The following is a 14,670-nucleotide window of genomic DNA, read 5'->3' as shown; positions in this document are numbered from 1 at the left end:
AATTTTTTCCTTTTTTTTTAATATTTTCCTTTTTAAGCATGTTTATGTTTGTTACTTTTTTATGATTGCACCACAATTAGTGCTTGCTTTGTCTGCTACTTTTGAGGAAAGATTGAGTAAGAAAAAAAAGTTCTTAAAGCTCTTATCCTGGTAATTTTGTGGGATATGTGTGGTGGAGTGTTTTTTGTTTGTTTTGCTTTGGGGTTTTTGGGTGGGGAGAGTTGGGTGGGTTTCAACCTACAATACTATTAGGCCAGAACTTACTCCTTTTAGTTGTTCTTTAACAGTCATCTTCTTCTCTGTCTGACAGTGGAATTGTTCAGAAGGACTTAATTTTTTCCCTTGGACAAACTGAGTGTATGCTGAAACCAGTGGAGTCTCCTGACATGAAAATGACCAAAATATTCAGTAAAGATGACCTGGATGATACCAACAGCCTATTTGAAAAACTTAAACAGGAACCAGATGCTTTAACTGTGCTAGCCCCAGCTGCTGGAGACACAATTATCTCTCTAGATTTCAGCAGTAATGGTGGGTGTGTGTTTAAATCAGAGAGCATGTTAATTAGCAAAGTTACTTTTTATAGTAGATTTCATAAAATAACCTCCCAGTACCACTTGCCCAGTGGTATTTCAGCTGCTGTTTCAATTTAATGAGGTCCATAGACACACACAGTACTGTTACTTAGGTTGATGGTTTCTTTTAATTTTTATAGAGTCTGATGAACAACAATGTGATGAAGTTCCTTTGTATAACGATGTAATGCTCCCCTCATCCAGTGAGAAATTGCAGAATATAAATATGGCAATGTCCCCACTACCTGCCTCTGAAACTACAAAGCCACTTCGTAGCAATGCTGATCCTGCACTCAATAGAGAAGTTGTATCAAAGCTGGAGCCAAACACAGAGCCACTCGAACTTTCTTTTACCATGCCTCAGGTGCAAGAACAACCAACCAGCCCTTCTGATGCAAGTACCAGCCAAAGTTCACCTGAGGTGAGTTTCGTAATTTGGATATGCTGTCATTAAAATGGATGTGCTGTTGGGGCTTGTGGGGCAGATCTGGTTAAGGATGCAGCCAGGATAGGAATTGAGAATTATTTCTACCTTATGACTTAAGCTCACACCATGATCTGAAGAAACTGATAAATTGTCATATCTTTTCATTAAAGTGAGTCTTGCAAATGTATGCAATACTATCTGACAGAAATAAGGAGACCTTGGGATTGGTCTTTTTCATTCCGTTGGTTCAGATACAACTTCCCTAAACAGCAAAGTATTTGCAGTGAATTACTGTAGAGGCTACTTCCAGGTTTCAGTTAAGCAAGTGCTTCCCTGGTGGGGTAAATTTGAGTGTATACAGATAAATGTAAGTGTTTTCCTTTCCCATTTTAATTTTGTGCAGCTACAGCTTGGGATTAGTTCCTACATTAGAACATTTTGCAGAGAATCTGTAGGTAACAATGCCAAGTGATGCAGTGACAGAAACCTAAAACTGTGCTCAAAATGTTTTCACAGCCCAGTAGTCCCAACGACTACTGCTTTGATGTGGATAATGATATGGCCAGTGAATTCAAACTGGAATTAGTGGAGAAACTCTTTGCCATAGATACAGAAGCAAAAAATCCATTTTCTACTCAGGTAATGTGCAGTAACTTAAAATTCTTTATCATCTTTTTCTGAGTCTACTTTTCCTTTTTAGAATGTTTTCAGGCACCTCCTTCCCTTTTTTTTGTAATATTTTGATTAAAACACAAAATTTTAAAAAAATTTGTAAGGATTTGGTAAAAGGAAAAGCCTTGATCAAGTCATAGCTGAGGTTTCTTCCACGCTGATAAGTTTCCCCTCTTGTCCATTCCAGGAAACCGATTTAGATTTAGAGATGTTGGCTCCTTACATCCCGATGGATGACGACTTCCAGCTGCGCTCCTTCGATCAGCTGTCCCCGCTGGAGAGCAGCTCCTGCAGCTCCCAGAGTGCAGCCAGCATCCCCCTGTTCCAGCAGGGCCAGGCAGCAGCGGGCAGCGCCGAGGAGGCCAAGCCGGGGGACGAAGTGAAGAGCGCCATTGTCCCTTCGTCACCCGCGCGCGGCGGCCCCGAGTCCAGCAGCGCGCCCGCCTCGCCCTACGGCGGCAGCAGGAGTCGAACGGCCTCTCCCATCAGGGCAGGGAAAGGAACGGTGGATCAGGTGGAAAAGCCTTCTCCAGGAGCACCCAGCTTGCTAACAGTCACTCTGAATGAAAGGTATTTGAAAAGTGCAGCTTAAGCTCTGGTGTGTGTTTGAGGAATTAGGTATAAACTGTGCCAGCTGTTGTGTGTTTGTCCTCAGAGTTCTTCAGAGTAGAAATTGAGAAATTTAAATTTGGACATGTCAAATGAGTCCTTTTTTAATAGTAAAGGCCCCTTAAGGTAATTGCATGGTAGCTTTTACCTAAGCACCTCATGTAAAAGCCAGCTACTATAAAAATTCTGTTCTGCTGTTTACCTGATGTGCAGCCTTCATAAAAAAGCAGGCAGTTTAGGTAGTTACACCCACACAATGTTTCTGGTACTTTCCTTGTCCACTGTGTTAGAGGTAAGAGGCAACTACAGTCTGTGCTGCAGATATCAGATATACAGATCTCTACAAGCAGTAGATATTGCTTTTCAAACTAAATGTGTTTTGTGATGGTCTCTGGTGCCTCTAGTACGTATTTATCACAATAGAAAACTATATTAAGTCTAACATGATATTTGTGATATGTAAAAGATTTATCTGTACATAGAAATATTCAGAATAGACTTTCCCTCACCCTTCCTTTTTTCTGTTGATAGTGAACTGCTGAACTTTTATGCTTTTTTTTCTGCAGATTTAAAAATTTTTGTTAAAACTCATTCTGAGCTTCACAGCAAGATTAAAGGCTAACATTTGCTATGCTCATAGAAAATGATTGTTGAAATAAGTCAATTTATGAACAAAAAGTAGTGGAGTTCATAAATTCAGTTCTGTGATGTTGTATATAAAAGTGTCCACGAAAGAAGAATGGCTCGAGGAAAGTAGAAACGTCTTAACAGCCTGAATCAATTTTTCTTAGATCTACTGCACTGGATGAAGAACTAAATCCAAAGATGCTAGCTTTGCATAATGCTCAGAGAAAACGAAAAATGGAACATGATGGTTCACTTTTTCAGGCAGTTGGAATTGTGAGTTTTGTTTTACCATTTTAAAATATTCACTTTTAACCTTGCAATTTCTGAAATGAGGCATCAGTGCAGACTCCTGAGTTAAGCTGTTGGTAAGCAGTGGAATCTTGGGATGAGAGATAATTGATAGTGAAATTTTAATATAAATATATATATATATATGCAGATACTCCACTTTTAGTTCTCTTTTACTGTCAACTTTTCAAAAGTGCCCTCTACACCCACATGCATTTCTTGATTAGGTAGAAGATACTCTTCTGTGAACATATGTGTTTCTTGAGTAGAATATGCACAAATGTAAGACATCACATTTAAATGAGTAATTGCTGTATATTTAACTTTTGAATTCAAACTCAGTTTTCATATTTGTCAACACTGAAGATTAGTGTTCTTATGCTTCTTCCTATGCTTTTATTTTTCCATTGGGTCTGAGATGCCTTTACTTTGTCAGATAACAAGACCACCTGAACTGTGAGGGAAGAGAGCTCCTATAATAACCTAGCTGATGTCCATTACTGCCACTCCCTTTCATGCACGCTCTCTCTAGCATTAGTGTGGGCACTTGGCAGTAGCTCATCCTCATCTGTCCTAGCTATTCAAAAGAAACTTTGTAGATGGTCCTAGTCCAGCTTGTTATTTTCTGCAAGGGTACATTGTCTCCATAATCTTTGTCTCTCCCTGTCAATTCTCATTATTTTGATACCTTGAGCTTCGCCATTGCACACTGCTCTCTCTCTCATCTTCTCTGCAAATTCCCACTTGTCAAGGTTTAAGAAGTCTTAGTCTTAATTCCTCTACTACAATATAGCCTTTCAGCTTCTTTGTTTCTCTACTGGGCCACCTCCTAGTTGTAGTCATCTACCATATCTTACAGTGCAGGGTTATTTTTCCTCTGAACTCTCCTTACTCCTGTACTAGCATTCTAGTCTGGGCATAAGACAAATCAGTTTTTCTATGCCATTTCTGTGTGGTTGCTTTCATTTGCTAAACGCTTTGCACTTCCATGCATGTTGTTCTGCTGCTTCCTGAAGCCCTGTAAGAATTCACAGCTCTTCAATAAATGTTCTTGCCTTCCACTGCACTTTTCTCATGCAAAGGTGCTGCAGCTCATACTGTTGCTGATAAAATATTCAAAACAGCATGAAATGTTATTAAATGCACAGAACAAAAGCAGTTCAGTGTTAACTGCTGGAACAGTGTTCAGGCTTCTGTGCTTAGTGCCAGTTTAATGCTTACAGGTTCAGACTTCATCTTTTGCTAAATTTTTTCTTTTGTCTGTATCTGACAAAAGTGTTACAAGTATTTTTATGGTTTCTCAGAGTCAGAAGCTGAATTTTCATGAAGCTGGGTCTTAGTGGAGTTATTTTAAGAAGTGCTTTTGTTGTTTGGCTTCTCTCTCCACAGTGGATTTCTGGGAGGATATACAGGCCTTTCACACAAGCAGAAGAAAAATGATGTTAAATCCAGGCTTAGAATACATGCTGTTCTAGGGTTATACAAACACTTGCCACAGTTTTTTAGCTCTAGGGAAGTGGGATGTATTTTGCAAAGAGTGAAATTAAGTGAAGACCAAAGTAAAATACTATTTTTAGCTTCCTAGAAAACAGGAGAATTAGACAAGGACAAGATATAGTAAGATTATAAAATATTTTGTTATAGTGAGGTTATAAAATAATGATATAAATCATTACACCGGAACAGTTACAAGCCATATCTTTCTTACATGTAGGGCTGGAATGCATTCATGGTAAAAAATAAGCAGCAGCAGCAATGTAGGTGACTAATCTCACTATGAACTGCAGCATTGAGTTAGCTATACTTTCTACTATACAGCTGCTCTCTTGACACATAGATGTTTTATAACCTGAAAACATATGTTCTTCACTATTTTGAGGATAATGGCAGTGTTGTGAAATACCTTCTCCTCTTTTTACAGCAGTCAGTATCACTAACAAGACCAAACTTTGCAGATTCAAGTACTTGATACTGAGAGGGTACTTTTTTCTTTCCATCCCATCTGTTTCAGTGGCAGCTTCTTCTTCCTTATCCCAATTATATGAAGCTCTTACAGCTCCCTAATCTCCATATCTTCTGTTTTGCTGTCAAAACAATATGCTAAGGAGCCATATCTGCACTAGACTGCTGTAGGACTGCATTTTCCACAAGGCTTGGGTCAGGTGGCTTGGTGGCAATAACTGGAGTGCAAGCAGAATTTACATCCTAAATGTGTAGATAGAATCAACCTACTGAGGTTCCTGACCCTCCTGCCTACACTATTAATTCCAGTGCAGTAAGCCATTAGAGACTGCAGTGAAAACCTGATGCTTACTCACCCCAGAGCAGCAGTAATTAAATGGGTGTGTTTGTGTACATGTACACGCTAATCTTGAGCCTGGTAACTGATGATAACCAGGATTTTGTAATTGTTTTCTCTAAGGGAAGTCAGGTCTTGAAACCTGATTCAGTTTTCTGTTAAATAATTTTCAAGTTAGTGTACTTGAAAATATATTTCTCCCCAAATTCTGAATAAAATCCACTTTAATTTGTAACAATGCCATATTAATACTTAGTGACAGGAACTGTTCACTTGGAAGAGGGACGTGGAGGGTTATAAAGATACAATATTCACTAAAGAAGATTAATTTTATTTCTTTCTAGGGGTCTTTATTCCAGCAGACAGGTGACCGTGGAGGAAATGCATCACTTGCTTGGAAACGTGTAAAGGGATGCAAAACAAATGGTCAGAGTGGAGTGGAGCAAAAGACAATCATTCTACTATCAACTGGTTGGTATCTTCCTTTCCTAGGCAGAGGGGGTGGAGGGGCTGTGTGAAAGAGGACAGAGCCTCCAAAAAAACTATCCAAACATAGCTCCTTGTGAACCGCTCTAGGAGAGGTTAAGCATGGTGAATAAAGTGCACTTTTTCTCCTTCCCCTCCCTCTTTAGACATAGCAAGTAAACTTCTAGGGCAGTCGATGGATGAGAGTGGACTCCCCCAACTCACGAGTTACGACTGCGAAGTAAACGCTCCCATACAGGGCAACAGAAACCTGCTACAGGGGGAAGAACTGCTCAGAGCTCTGGATCAAGTTAACTGAGCTTTCACAAAACTTGCTCCTTTTTTGGACACTGGTGAATCATCACCTAAAGCAGTCTATTTATATTTTCTATATCTGATTTTAGAAGCCTGGCTACAGTACTGCACTAATTCAGTTAGTTCAGTTTTGATCCCCTTTCTACTTATTTTGACAGTCTTTTTAATATGTTCTTTATGTAACAATAACTCAAACTCTAGTGCATTTTTATAATTCTTTGGTACATACACTTTTAAGTCCATTACATTTAAAACACACTTGCAATAGCAGCTTTGAAATATGCACCTGATTAAAAAAAAATATTTATTTTTTGGCTGGGGAGTTTGTCACCAAAACTTATCATTAGTAAAATGTCAACACAGGAAAAACTGGCAATACTTCCATCCTGCTTTTCATAGGTAGTTGGAAGACTTGTGCTCTCTTACTCTTTATGTTCAAGTAAGTTTTTTATGTTAATAGTTTTTATAAGAAACAACAATGCTTTGCAGCGGTGCATTGTAGCCACAATCGCACAATATATTTTCTTAAAAAATACCAGCAGTTCCTCATGCAATATATTCTGCATTTATAAAAACTAGTTTTTAAGAAGAATCTTTTGTTTGCCTATGAAAACGTGTTTAAACCTGGATTATGTCATTCTTTTAGTCACGTTGTAATATAAATTGTTCTCAAATGCTGTCTTATGCTTTTGACTTCAGTGGGTGTGGTTAGTCAAAGGAAAGGCTTTATCTGGAAAGGGCTAGCAGCATTTTCTTTGGATACGTTCTCAATTTAGAGAAAGTTTGATGTTCTTAAAGTAGTCACTTTGCCAGCTTAAAAAAAATCCCTGCCTGTAGTTGTTGAAGTTAATGCTAATATTGTGTATGATCTTAAATCTAAATGTTCAGCTTACCCTGTGTGGTATAGGTGATATTTCAAGCAGATTGTAAAACATCTTGCATTGTTAGCAAACTTTTATCTAGTACATCATTGAGTTGCTCAATATTTTGATGTTTTGGTTTTATGCACCTTGTTGCTATTAACATCCATATGTTTTCATGTAGATTTCAATAACTTGAATATATTTAGAAGCCTTTTTATTTAGAAATATATAGTTGTCACAAACATCTTATTTTCCTATATGTACTGTACAAAACCTTCATTCACTCATTCTTTTTGCTCTTTGTGGTTGGATCTAACACTAACTGTATTGTTTTCTTACATCAATAAACTATATGTGGACCAGGCCCCCTTGGGGAGTGTGTTATCTGAGAGAAATGAGATAATTTATATTTTTGTTAGTGGTTATTGTTCATCCGTGTTCCCTTTTTAACTTAGAGTTGATTGGAAACTACTGCTTCCTTATTTTGATTGTAACATCTCTGCGTTCATTCTTTGAGCCTGTTCAGTACTGAAGTCTCCCAGACAGTGTTGTACTACCACTCGCCAAAGACATTACACTTCTCAACCTGTAATCACAGCAGTGAGCAAACCTGGCAGCGAGGAGGCAGCATCTTTGTTTTTCTTTAGAGCAGAAAGAATTCATCTTTATGAACAGTTTAAAGGCTTGTCTCTGGAAGCTTTATCAAGGTAACACAGGAAAGCAGGAAAAGGTAAAACTCACAGGAGTGATTGATCTGAGATGGATTTCTATCACAAAATTCCATGATTAAAAAATTAAGCTGGTACTTGATGAAACTTGTTTTGTGCTGTTGACCCAGTGACTTTCCTCATTTTGCTGTCATAAAACACAATGCCACCGGTAACCCTGTCTTGTGTAAATATGGTCAAGATATTCTGTGCATTCTTCAAACTATTTTTACAAAACTTATCTCAATATAAGTAATCAGTCATGGAGTGTCACAGGAGTTACTTTGGTTTTGTGTTGTAAACTTTTTGTTTTCATTGCACTGTTTTGAAATCAATGTCATAGTACGTAAGTGTGACCTGTCCTCTGAAATTACTGTTTCACCGAAAGGAGCACTTTCCAAACTGCCACAACTCTATGAAACTAAAAGGACACTATTAACAAAAAATTATAAGGCACTGGCAGCAGAAGATTGTTGCACACTTGATAAAGTTTGGAGTAGAAGCTGCACAGAGAGAAGGTAGGGACAGTCAGCTGCAGCTGAAGCTTCATGCAGAGAACATTTTCACTAGTGAACATTTTTAATGGCTAGAAGCAGCAGAGATCCTCCCTGCCTCGCTGTGTCTGGGCTGGCATTCTTTCTATGGCATTTCTTTCTCTGTCAGCAGTTAGGAGGTTTAAATTGTGAAGTTGGGTTAAGCCCCTGCTGTTTAGGGCATCCCTCCTGCTTTTAGCTCTGCATGGATTGATGTGGAGCTTCTGTGAGAGTCTTGCAGGCAGGTGAAAAGTGCAGCTGGGTTCTACTTTTGAACTGCCCCACCAGACTTTGAGCTGGCTTGGAGGGGAATTATCCCTTTGCACTTTCAATAGTTGGGTCAGAGGTGTTCTGCTGCTCTCTTGGCCATATTTTGGAGGAGCCTGACCTGTTTGGATCTTTCAGGTACCCTTCAGTGCACTAAGAGGGCAGAAAGTTTTCAGACTAAAATACGTGTTAAAAAGAGAAGGAAGACTGAAGTGCCCCATATGATTTATGGTCATGAGCCCACTGGAGTCAGAGAATGGCTTGTGTTGGAAGGGACTTTAAAGATCATCTTGTTCCCACACCCCTGTCATGGGCATTCCATGAGATCAGGTTGCTCAGAGCCCCATCCACCCTGTCCTTGATCATCTCTGAGCTTAGAAACAGCAGCTGTGGATTTAAATGAGCCATGTTTCATCTAAAAATCTTGGTTCTAACATTTTTATTATGCATAATAACAACATTTAGTATGCATAATAATAATATTTTGATTACTGTGATTAACTGCTGTAGCTGTATTGGTTTACTGTAGGGGAAAAATAACCTAACAAAATCCACCCTGCCTCCTAAAGACACTGAACAAGGCACAGAAAAGGAGCAATAATTGCTCTGGCCTTGTGAGAGCTTTGCTAAATCCAGATGCCAGTTTGCAAAACCTAGTTCACCTTTCAGTTGCTTTTTTAAAATTTCTGTTTTACTAACTTCCTCCCCCCCCCCCCCCCCCCCAGTAAACTTTTTGGTTTTGGTCTCTTTAGACTCCAGGAACACACAGTCTGATTCTACAGCTAATTTGGAGTACAAGCTTCTAGAATAAATGGCTTTCTAAGTGTTTTCTTAGTGTTCTTCTTGCATGCTTTCTTTGCCAACTTGCTGCCTTTTTAAAATGTTGAGACACCATATTAGAAATTATGAGGAAATCAATGACTGTGAGGGTGGTGAGACACTGGCACAGGGTTCCCACAGCAGCTGTGGAGAACCCAGCCCTGGAAGTGTCCAAGGCCAGGTTGGATGGGGCTTGGAGCAACCTGGGATGGTGAAAGGTGTCCCTGCCCATGGCAGGGGCTTGGGACTAGGTGGGTTTTAAGGTCCCTTCCCACCCAGATAATTCTGTGATTTGTTCTTTGTTGTAAAGAAGAAACTGTGGGTAAATACAGTATTTTCTTCTTTATATAGACCATGCTAATTATGTGAAGATGGTAAACTGAGGAGAAGAACAGTTACTTTCCAGGTTTTCCTGACTACAGCAGTAGTCAAGCCAGGCTTTCTTCAGGGCACAGTACAATTACTGTTCTTACATACAGATTTTATTGATGTTTTTATCATCAACAGTGATGATTTGTTAAAGGGTAAAGGAATTTTTAAACTAGTATTTATGATGACATAATTCCTTCCTTTACCTGAAAGTAGTTACAATTAACTACAGCTGTAACTTCCCAGAAATCACTTAAATAGGGTGTGCAGTAACTTATCTTGGGTGTAAGATATGAGTAAAGATATGAGTAAAGGTAGCCTGAAGTCTAAAGTACCTCTTGCTAACATACCTTCCTCCCACCTCGTGAGACTGGTTTGGACTTCGGTGACCTTTGAAAACCTTTGGGTGAAATGGGAACAACTTACCTGAGAAACAAAACTTAATAGTATCTGTGTTCACACATTAAACTCTCCCAAAGTAATTACTGAATTAAAGAATCACAGATTAGGGCCCAAAAGAACAATTTACAAATAACACTGATGAGGGTTTGAAGGACTTCAAAGCTAAGTTTGGATGAAATGATCAGCTCTGCTTCCAATGAAATACAACTGTTGGGTCAGGTAATTCTCATGATTACAGGTTAAACTACTGCATATTTAATAGTAATGTTTCATTACTTAAAGAGCTGTTTAATTAAACAGCTAAGCACTGGCAGCTAAAGGCAATGTCTGTTGGCAAGTGTTCTCCCCTGTTACACTGCTGAGTGAACCTTTCCTGACAGTGTGGTGGGATCTGGGAGCATCCTGCCCCTGTCAGCCACCTGTGCCCTTCCCACTGCTGCCCTGCTCCTGACCTGAGCACACATCTCACTCAAATGTCACTGCACTCGGGCACGTTACTCAAACTGTAACTGTCCAGCATGAATTAAACACCTCACAGGCCACCAGGACTTTGTAGGAAGTCCATTTTCACAGGAATTCCACACGAGTTGAGTGTCCAGCTTTCATTAAAAATACCATTATGACTTAACTCCCTGAAAAGCTCCATTCTGGAGGACTGTGATTTTTTGATCCAAATTCTAGAATTAAATTATCATTTTCCTTCTGCTTCCCTGTTTACCTTGAGCAAGTTACCAAAAAGTTAAAGAGTTTGCTGCTGGATTTATACAGTACAGTAGATTTTGTGAATAATAGCAGTATTCTCTCATGAAGAAGTGGTATATTTTAATGGAATTCTTTTTTGGAACCAAGTACAACGTATTGCAATTGATATTTCTCTTGAAACATTTTGACGTACTTGTGACTGTATTTCTTTTTGATTGTGTACCAGTATAAAATTCAATAAAAGAGAGGGTTTGTTTCTAATTTGTGACATCTGTGATCTTTGTGTCCATCCCTTTTCCCTATTGTAAAAGGTGGAGGTGACTTTAAAGTGAACTAAATCACTGTGCAGAGTAACAAACTCCTTGCAGGTTTGAGACTTTACTGCCCGCTGTCAGAAATTTGGGCATCAAGCAGCCATGGTCACAGTCCCCAAAAACATACATTTTATACTGAATATAATATAAATGGATAATATTTATATATAAGCCAAATCCTATTCACATGTGGTTATCCCACCTGAGTTAAGCAGAGTGTGAACAAAAGAAGTCAAACATACAATTTAACAAATCAGACATGGGGATGGTGTAGCTTTTCCTGGAGGAAGCCAAAGAGAGAGCAACAGCTACAGAGCCAGAGGGATGGAGGACATTTATGACGCCTCTTTGATTAATCACACCAGGAATGCCCTTAGTAACAAATCAAACTCGTTTGAATGCACGGTCGTGTCTCCGGGTGATTTCAGTTGCAAATGACTGGACAAGAACTTGTGATTCCTGCTGTCCCGTTAAATCAATGCCACTTCCTCCTGCACAGGTTAAAAAGCTTTTGAAATGTTTGTGCTTGTTGGGAAGTCTGAAAGCAGGAGGCATGTGCCAGTAGAGTATGATCCTGTTACCAGCAATAGGTTTGTACATACTGAAGGTGGAATAAGCCATTTAATAAAATATGTTCATGATTTATTTTCATGCAAATCCATTAAAACATGATTTATTTTCATGTTTTCAACCTTCTAATGCAATCACTTAAGATATTTTAAAAAAATATTTGTTTTGTGCCACATGCACCTGGAAATCCGCATTATTTTTATCAGTGCAGGATAAATGGCTTTTAAATTGCAACTTATAAAATAGGAATTAATAGAGCAAATAGGATTTCATCCTTTTGTTTAGCAGTTGAATATGAAGAAGATACTGTAACCAGCACACTCTTCCTTACATAATCTTTTTTTTTTTTTTTAGTTTGAAGGCATTAATTGTACTAAAATGTACTAATGAGTAATTTGAAGGAGCACGGAAAACACCGGTGATGAAGAAGAGTATTAATTAGTCTAAAAATTGATACTGTATTAAATTTTACATACCACACCAGAGAAATTGTATGAAGAGACCCTGTTACTTGGTTTTATTCTTCTGCATTTTCATTTTTTACATTGCACCCAAACTTCCTGCAAGGGAAGACTTAGGGCACATTCACATGGGCACAACAGCCTCATCCTCACTACATCTTGCATCATGCAGCCCCATCTGCCTTAGGAAAAAAAACAATTCCATATAGCGCTCCTTGAAACATCATCTCTGAGAAATCACCCCACTCACTGCACGCCTAAAATACAAAAATCAGAAAACAGACTCTGAGCTTTACAAATTCAGCATCACTCCAGAGCCAGGCTCCTGTGCTCCTCTTAAATTAAGGGATGACTCCTGTAACTAAACAGGGCTTGGTTTGAGCTGTATGTAATGGTGAACTCGCTCCATGATGTGTCACTTTTGACTTACTTGTGCTTTGAATCCTTAAATCCATTTAGGTGGGGGGGGGGAGTACATTATACCTGCTTTCCTAACAGTGTTGGCATTTTGTGCCAAAATCAGTACAACCTGTTCAAGTCAGGGTCACGTACTGGATGAATGTGGGTCACTGCCCTACATCTCTAAACATGAATCCAAACGATAGATGAAAGTGTCTTTTCAGAAAAAGGGAAAAAATGCAAACCAAACGCTGGCAGGTGCAGCTCTCCTGCTGAACCCTGTACAGTTCACATGCAACAGCTCTGCAAACATCTCTGTTCCTATAGTCAATGACATTGGCAACCAGTGGTGCTCAAAGGCAACTGCTGTTCAGCCGATGGCAAATTACCTCCTAATAAAGGCTGCTAAAGGTTGCACTCCAGCAACCTTTTGGGAAATACAATAAATATGGAAAGATGCTTGCATGCCTGGAGCACTGTGGGAGCTCCTGACATTGCAGGAGCTGACAGCTTGATGCGCCTCGCTGTAAGGAGCGACCTTTGGATCAATTAGTTGATGCTATTGGAGAACTGGAGAACATCACGGTACCGTAGCCAGCAGAATTCAACACTCATTTCGCAGTGCATGATTATTTGAGAAAGCAAATGTGATTTTTTTACCCGATCACTGGGAAAACTCCTGCAGATTTAAACATCCCAAAGACACCATGCAAGGCTCCATCCCAAGCCCATACTTCCCCTACACGCTGTAGGAGAAGCGTGGCTTCCCTGCGCAGGGGGGATCTCACACCTGCCGAGCCCGCATCCCGTGGGTGCACAGGCACCCGGCCGCTCTCCCGAGCGCTCCCGGAGCAGGTGCCGCTGTCCAGCCGCGCTCCCACGATCCGCAGCCAAGCCCCGACCGCAGCAGCGATCGCCGCAACACCGCCTTGAAACCTGAACCCCATCCTCAAACCCTCTGGGGACCCGCCCGAGGGGCTGCGGAGCCTCCCGGGCACCAGAAGCGGCTTCCCCGGGACACTGCCCGCCCCCGCCCCGAGCGGTGCCCGGTGCCGCGGGTCCGTACTCACCGCGGCGCGGGGCTCTCCGACGCCGGCGCTGGTCCCGGCAGCCGCCTCGGTGGCCGCTGGCCCCTCTCTGTACGTGCGCGGCGGAGCGCGGGCAGGGGAGCCCCCGCCGCCCGCTCCGCGCCGCCGGCGAGGCCGCACCCACCCACCCTACGTGCGGCTCGGCAGCCGCGGCCCCCTCCCCGCCCGCCCCGCTGCCCCGGCCGCCTACGTGTGGCCGTGCATGCGGGGAGCGGGCGGCACGGCACGGCACGATATGACACGGCAGGGCAGGGAAGGGCAGGGCACGGCATCCCGCCGCTCGTGGGGGGGCGGCCGCCGGCTTATCCCTGCCTGCCGCGCTCGCCCAGGCGGAAACGGGGCTCCCGCAGCCGTCGGGGTTTTGGGACAGCCGGGGGGAGCAGCGGGGACCGGCGCAGGGGGCCGGCAGGGGCCCTTCACCGGAGCGTGGCGGTGTGTCACGTCCCCACGGCCGCGCGGCGCGGGCGCTCCTTCCCGCGGGGGAACCGCTGCTCCCGAGCCCGCCGGGTCACGGCCCCCGAGCTCGCTGCTGGGGGAGCCTGCGGGGACTGGCGCGGGGAGTGTGAAGCCCCGCGCCTCGAGAGCGTCCCCGGGAGCTCCGGGCTGTGGTACAGCGGTGCCTGCCCGAGCGGCCCCGCCGCTGCTCATCCCGCCCGATCCCGCTCATCCCCGCGGGCTGAGCCCCGGGACCACCCAGGGATGCGCTGCTCGGAGAGACATTTTGCCCGTGGACCGGGCTCGCCCTTCACGGCGGAGGGGAGCGGGACAGCGCCCAGGGCGGGCAGAGCGAGCACCCATCACCGCCGGGGTCTCGCCACACACCGCGGCACCGGGGCCGCACCGCGGCGGGAGCGCAGGGGCCGGGGCAGCCCCGCTCCCTCACGGGCGGCACGAGCGGC

General features: G+C 42.4%; 1 protein-coding gene and 1 long non-coding RNA gene across 3 annotated transcripts in view; one reads left to right on the top strand and one right to left on the bottom strand.

The window, feature by feature from the left end:
• Positions 1 to 11,200, top strand: part of HIF1A (hypoxia inducible factor 1 subunit alpha) — a 34,559-nt gene extending 23,359 nt beyond the window's left edge. Inside the window, exons 9-15 of one of the 2 annotated variants that reach the window (XM_038139590.1) lie at positions 311 to 531; positions 716 to 996; positions 1,519 to 1,641; positions 1,862 to 2,244; positions 3,075 to 3,183; positions 5,842 to 5,968; positions 6,130 to 11,200. In XM_038139590.1, the coding sequence (XP_037995518.1) occupies positions 311 to 531; positions 716 to 996; positions 1,519 to 1,641; positions 1,862 to 2,244; positions 3,075 to 3,183; positions 5,842 to 5,968; positions 6,130 to 6,281 (1,396 nt within the window). In that variant the 3' untranslated portion in view covers positions 6,282 to 11,200. The remainder of the gene's footprint in view (positions 1 to 310; positions 532 to 715; positions 997 to 1,518; positions 1,642 to 1,861; positions 2,245 to 3,074; positions 3,184 to 5,841; positions 5,969 to 6,129) is intronic. The other variant, XR_005257253.1, reaches the window with a different exon arrangement.
• Positions 1 to 13,884, bottom strand: part of LOC119702107 — a 58,323-nt gene extending 44,439 nt beyond the window's left edge. The window contains exon 1 of the long non-coding RNA XR_005257255.1: positions 13,754 to 13,884. This is a non-coding gene — a long non-coding RNA (uncharacterized LOC119702107). The remainder of the gene's footprint in view (positions 1 to 13,753) is intronic.
• Between the last annotated feature and the right edge of the window lie 786 nt (positions 13,885 to 14,670).

This window comes from Motacilla alba, chromosome 5 (genome assembly GCF_015832195.1).
Source record: "Motacilla alba alba isolate MOTALB_02 chromosome 5, Motacilla_alba_V1.0_pri, whole genome shotgun sequence".
NCBI lineage: Eukaryota > Metazoa > Chordata > Aves > Passeriformes > Motacillidae > Motacilla > Motacilla alba.
The sequence above is the reverse complement of the archived record's forward strand: the minus strand, read 5'-3'. Positions and strand labels throughout refer to the sequence as shown.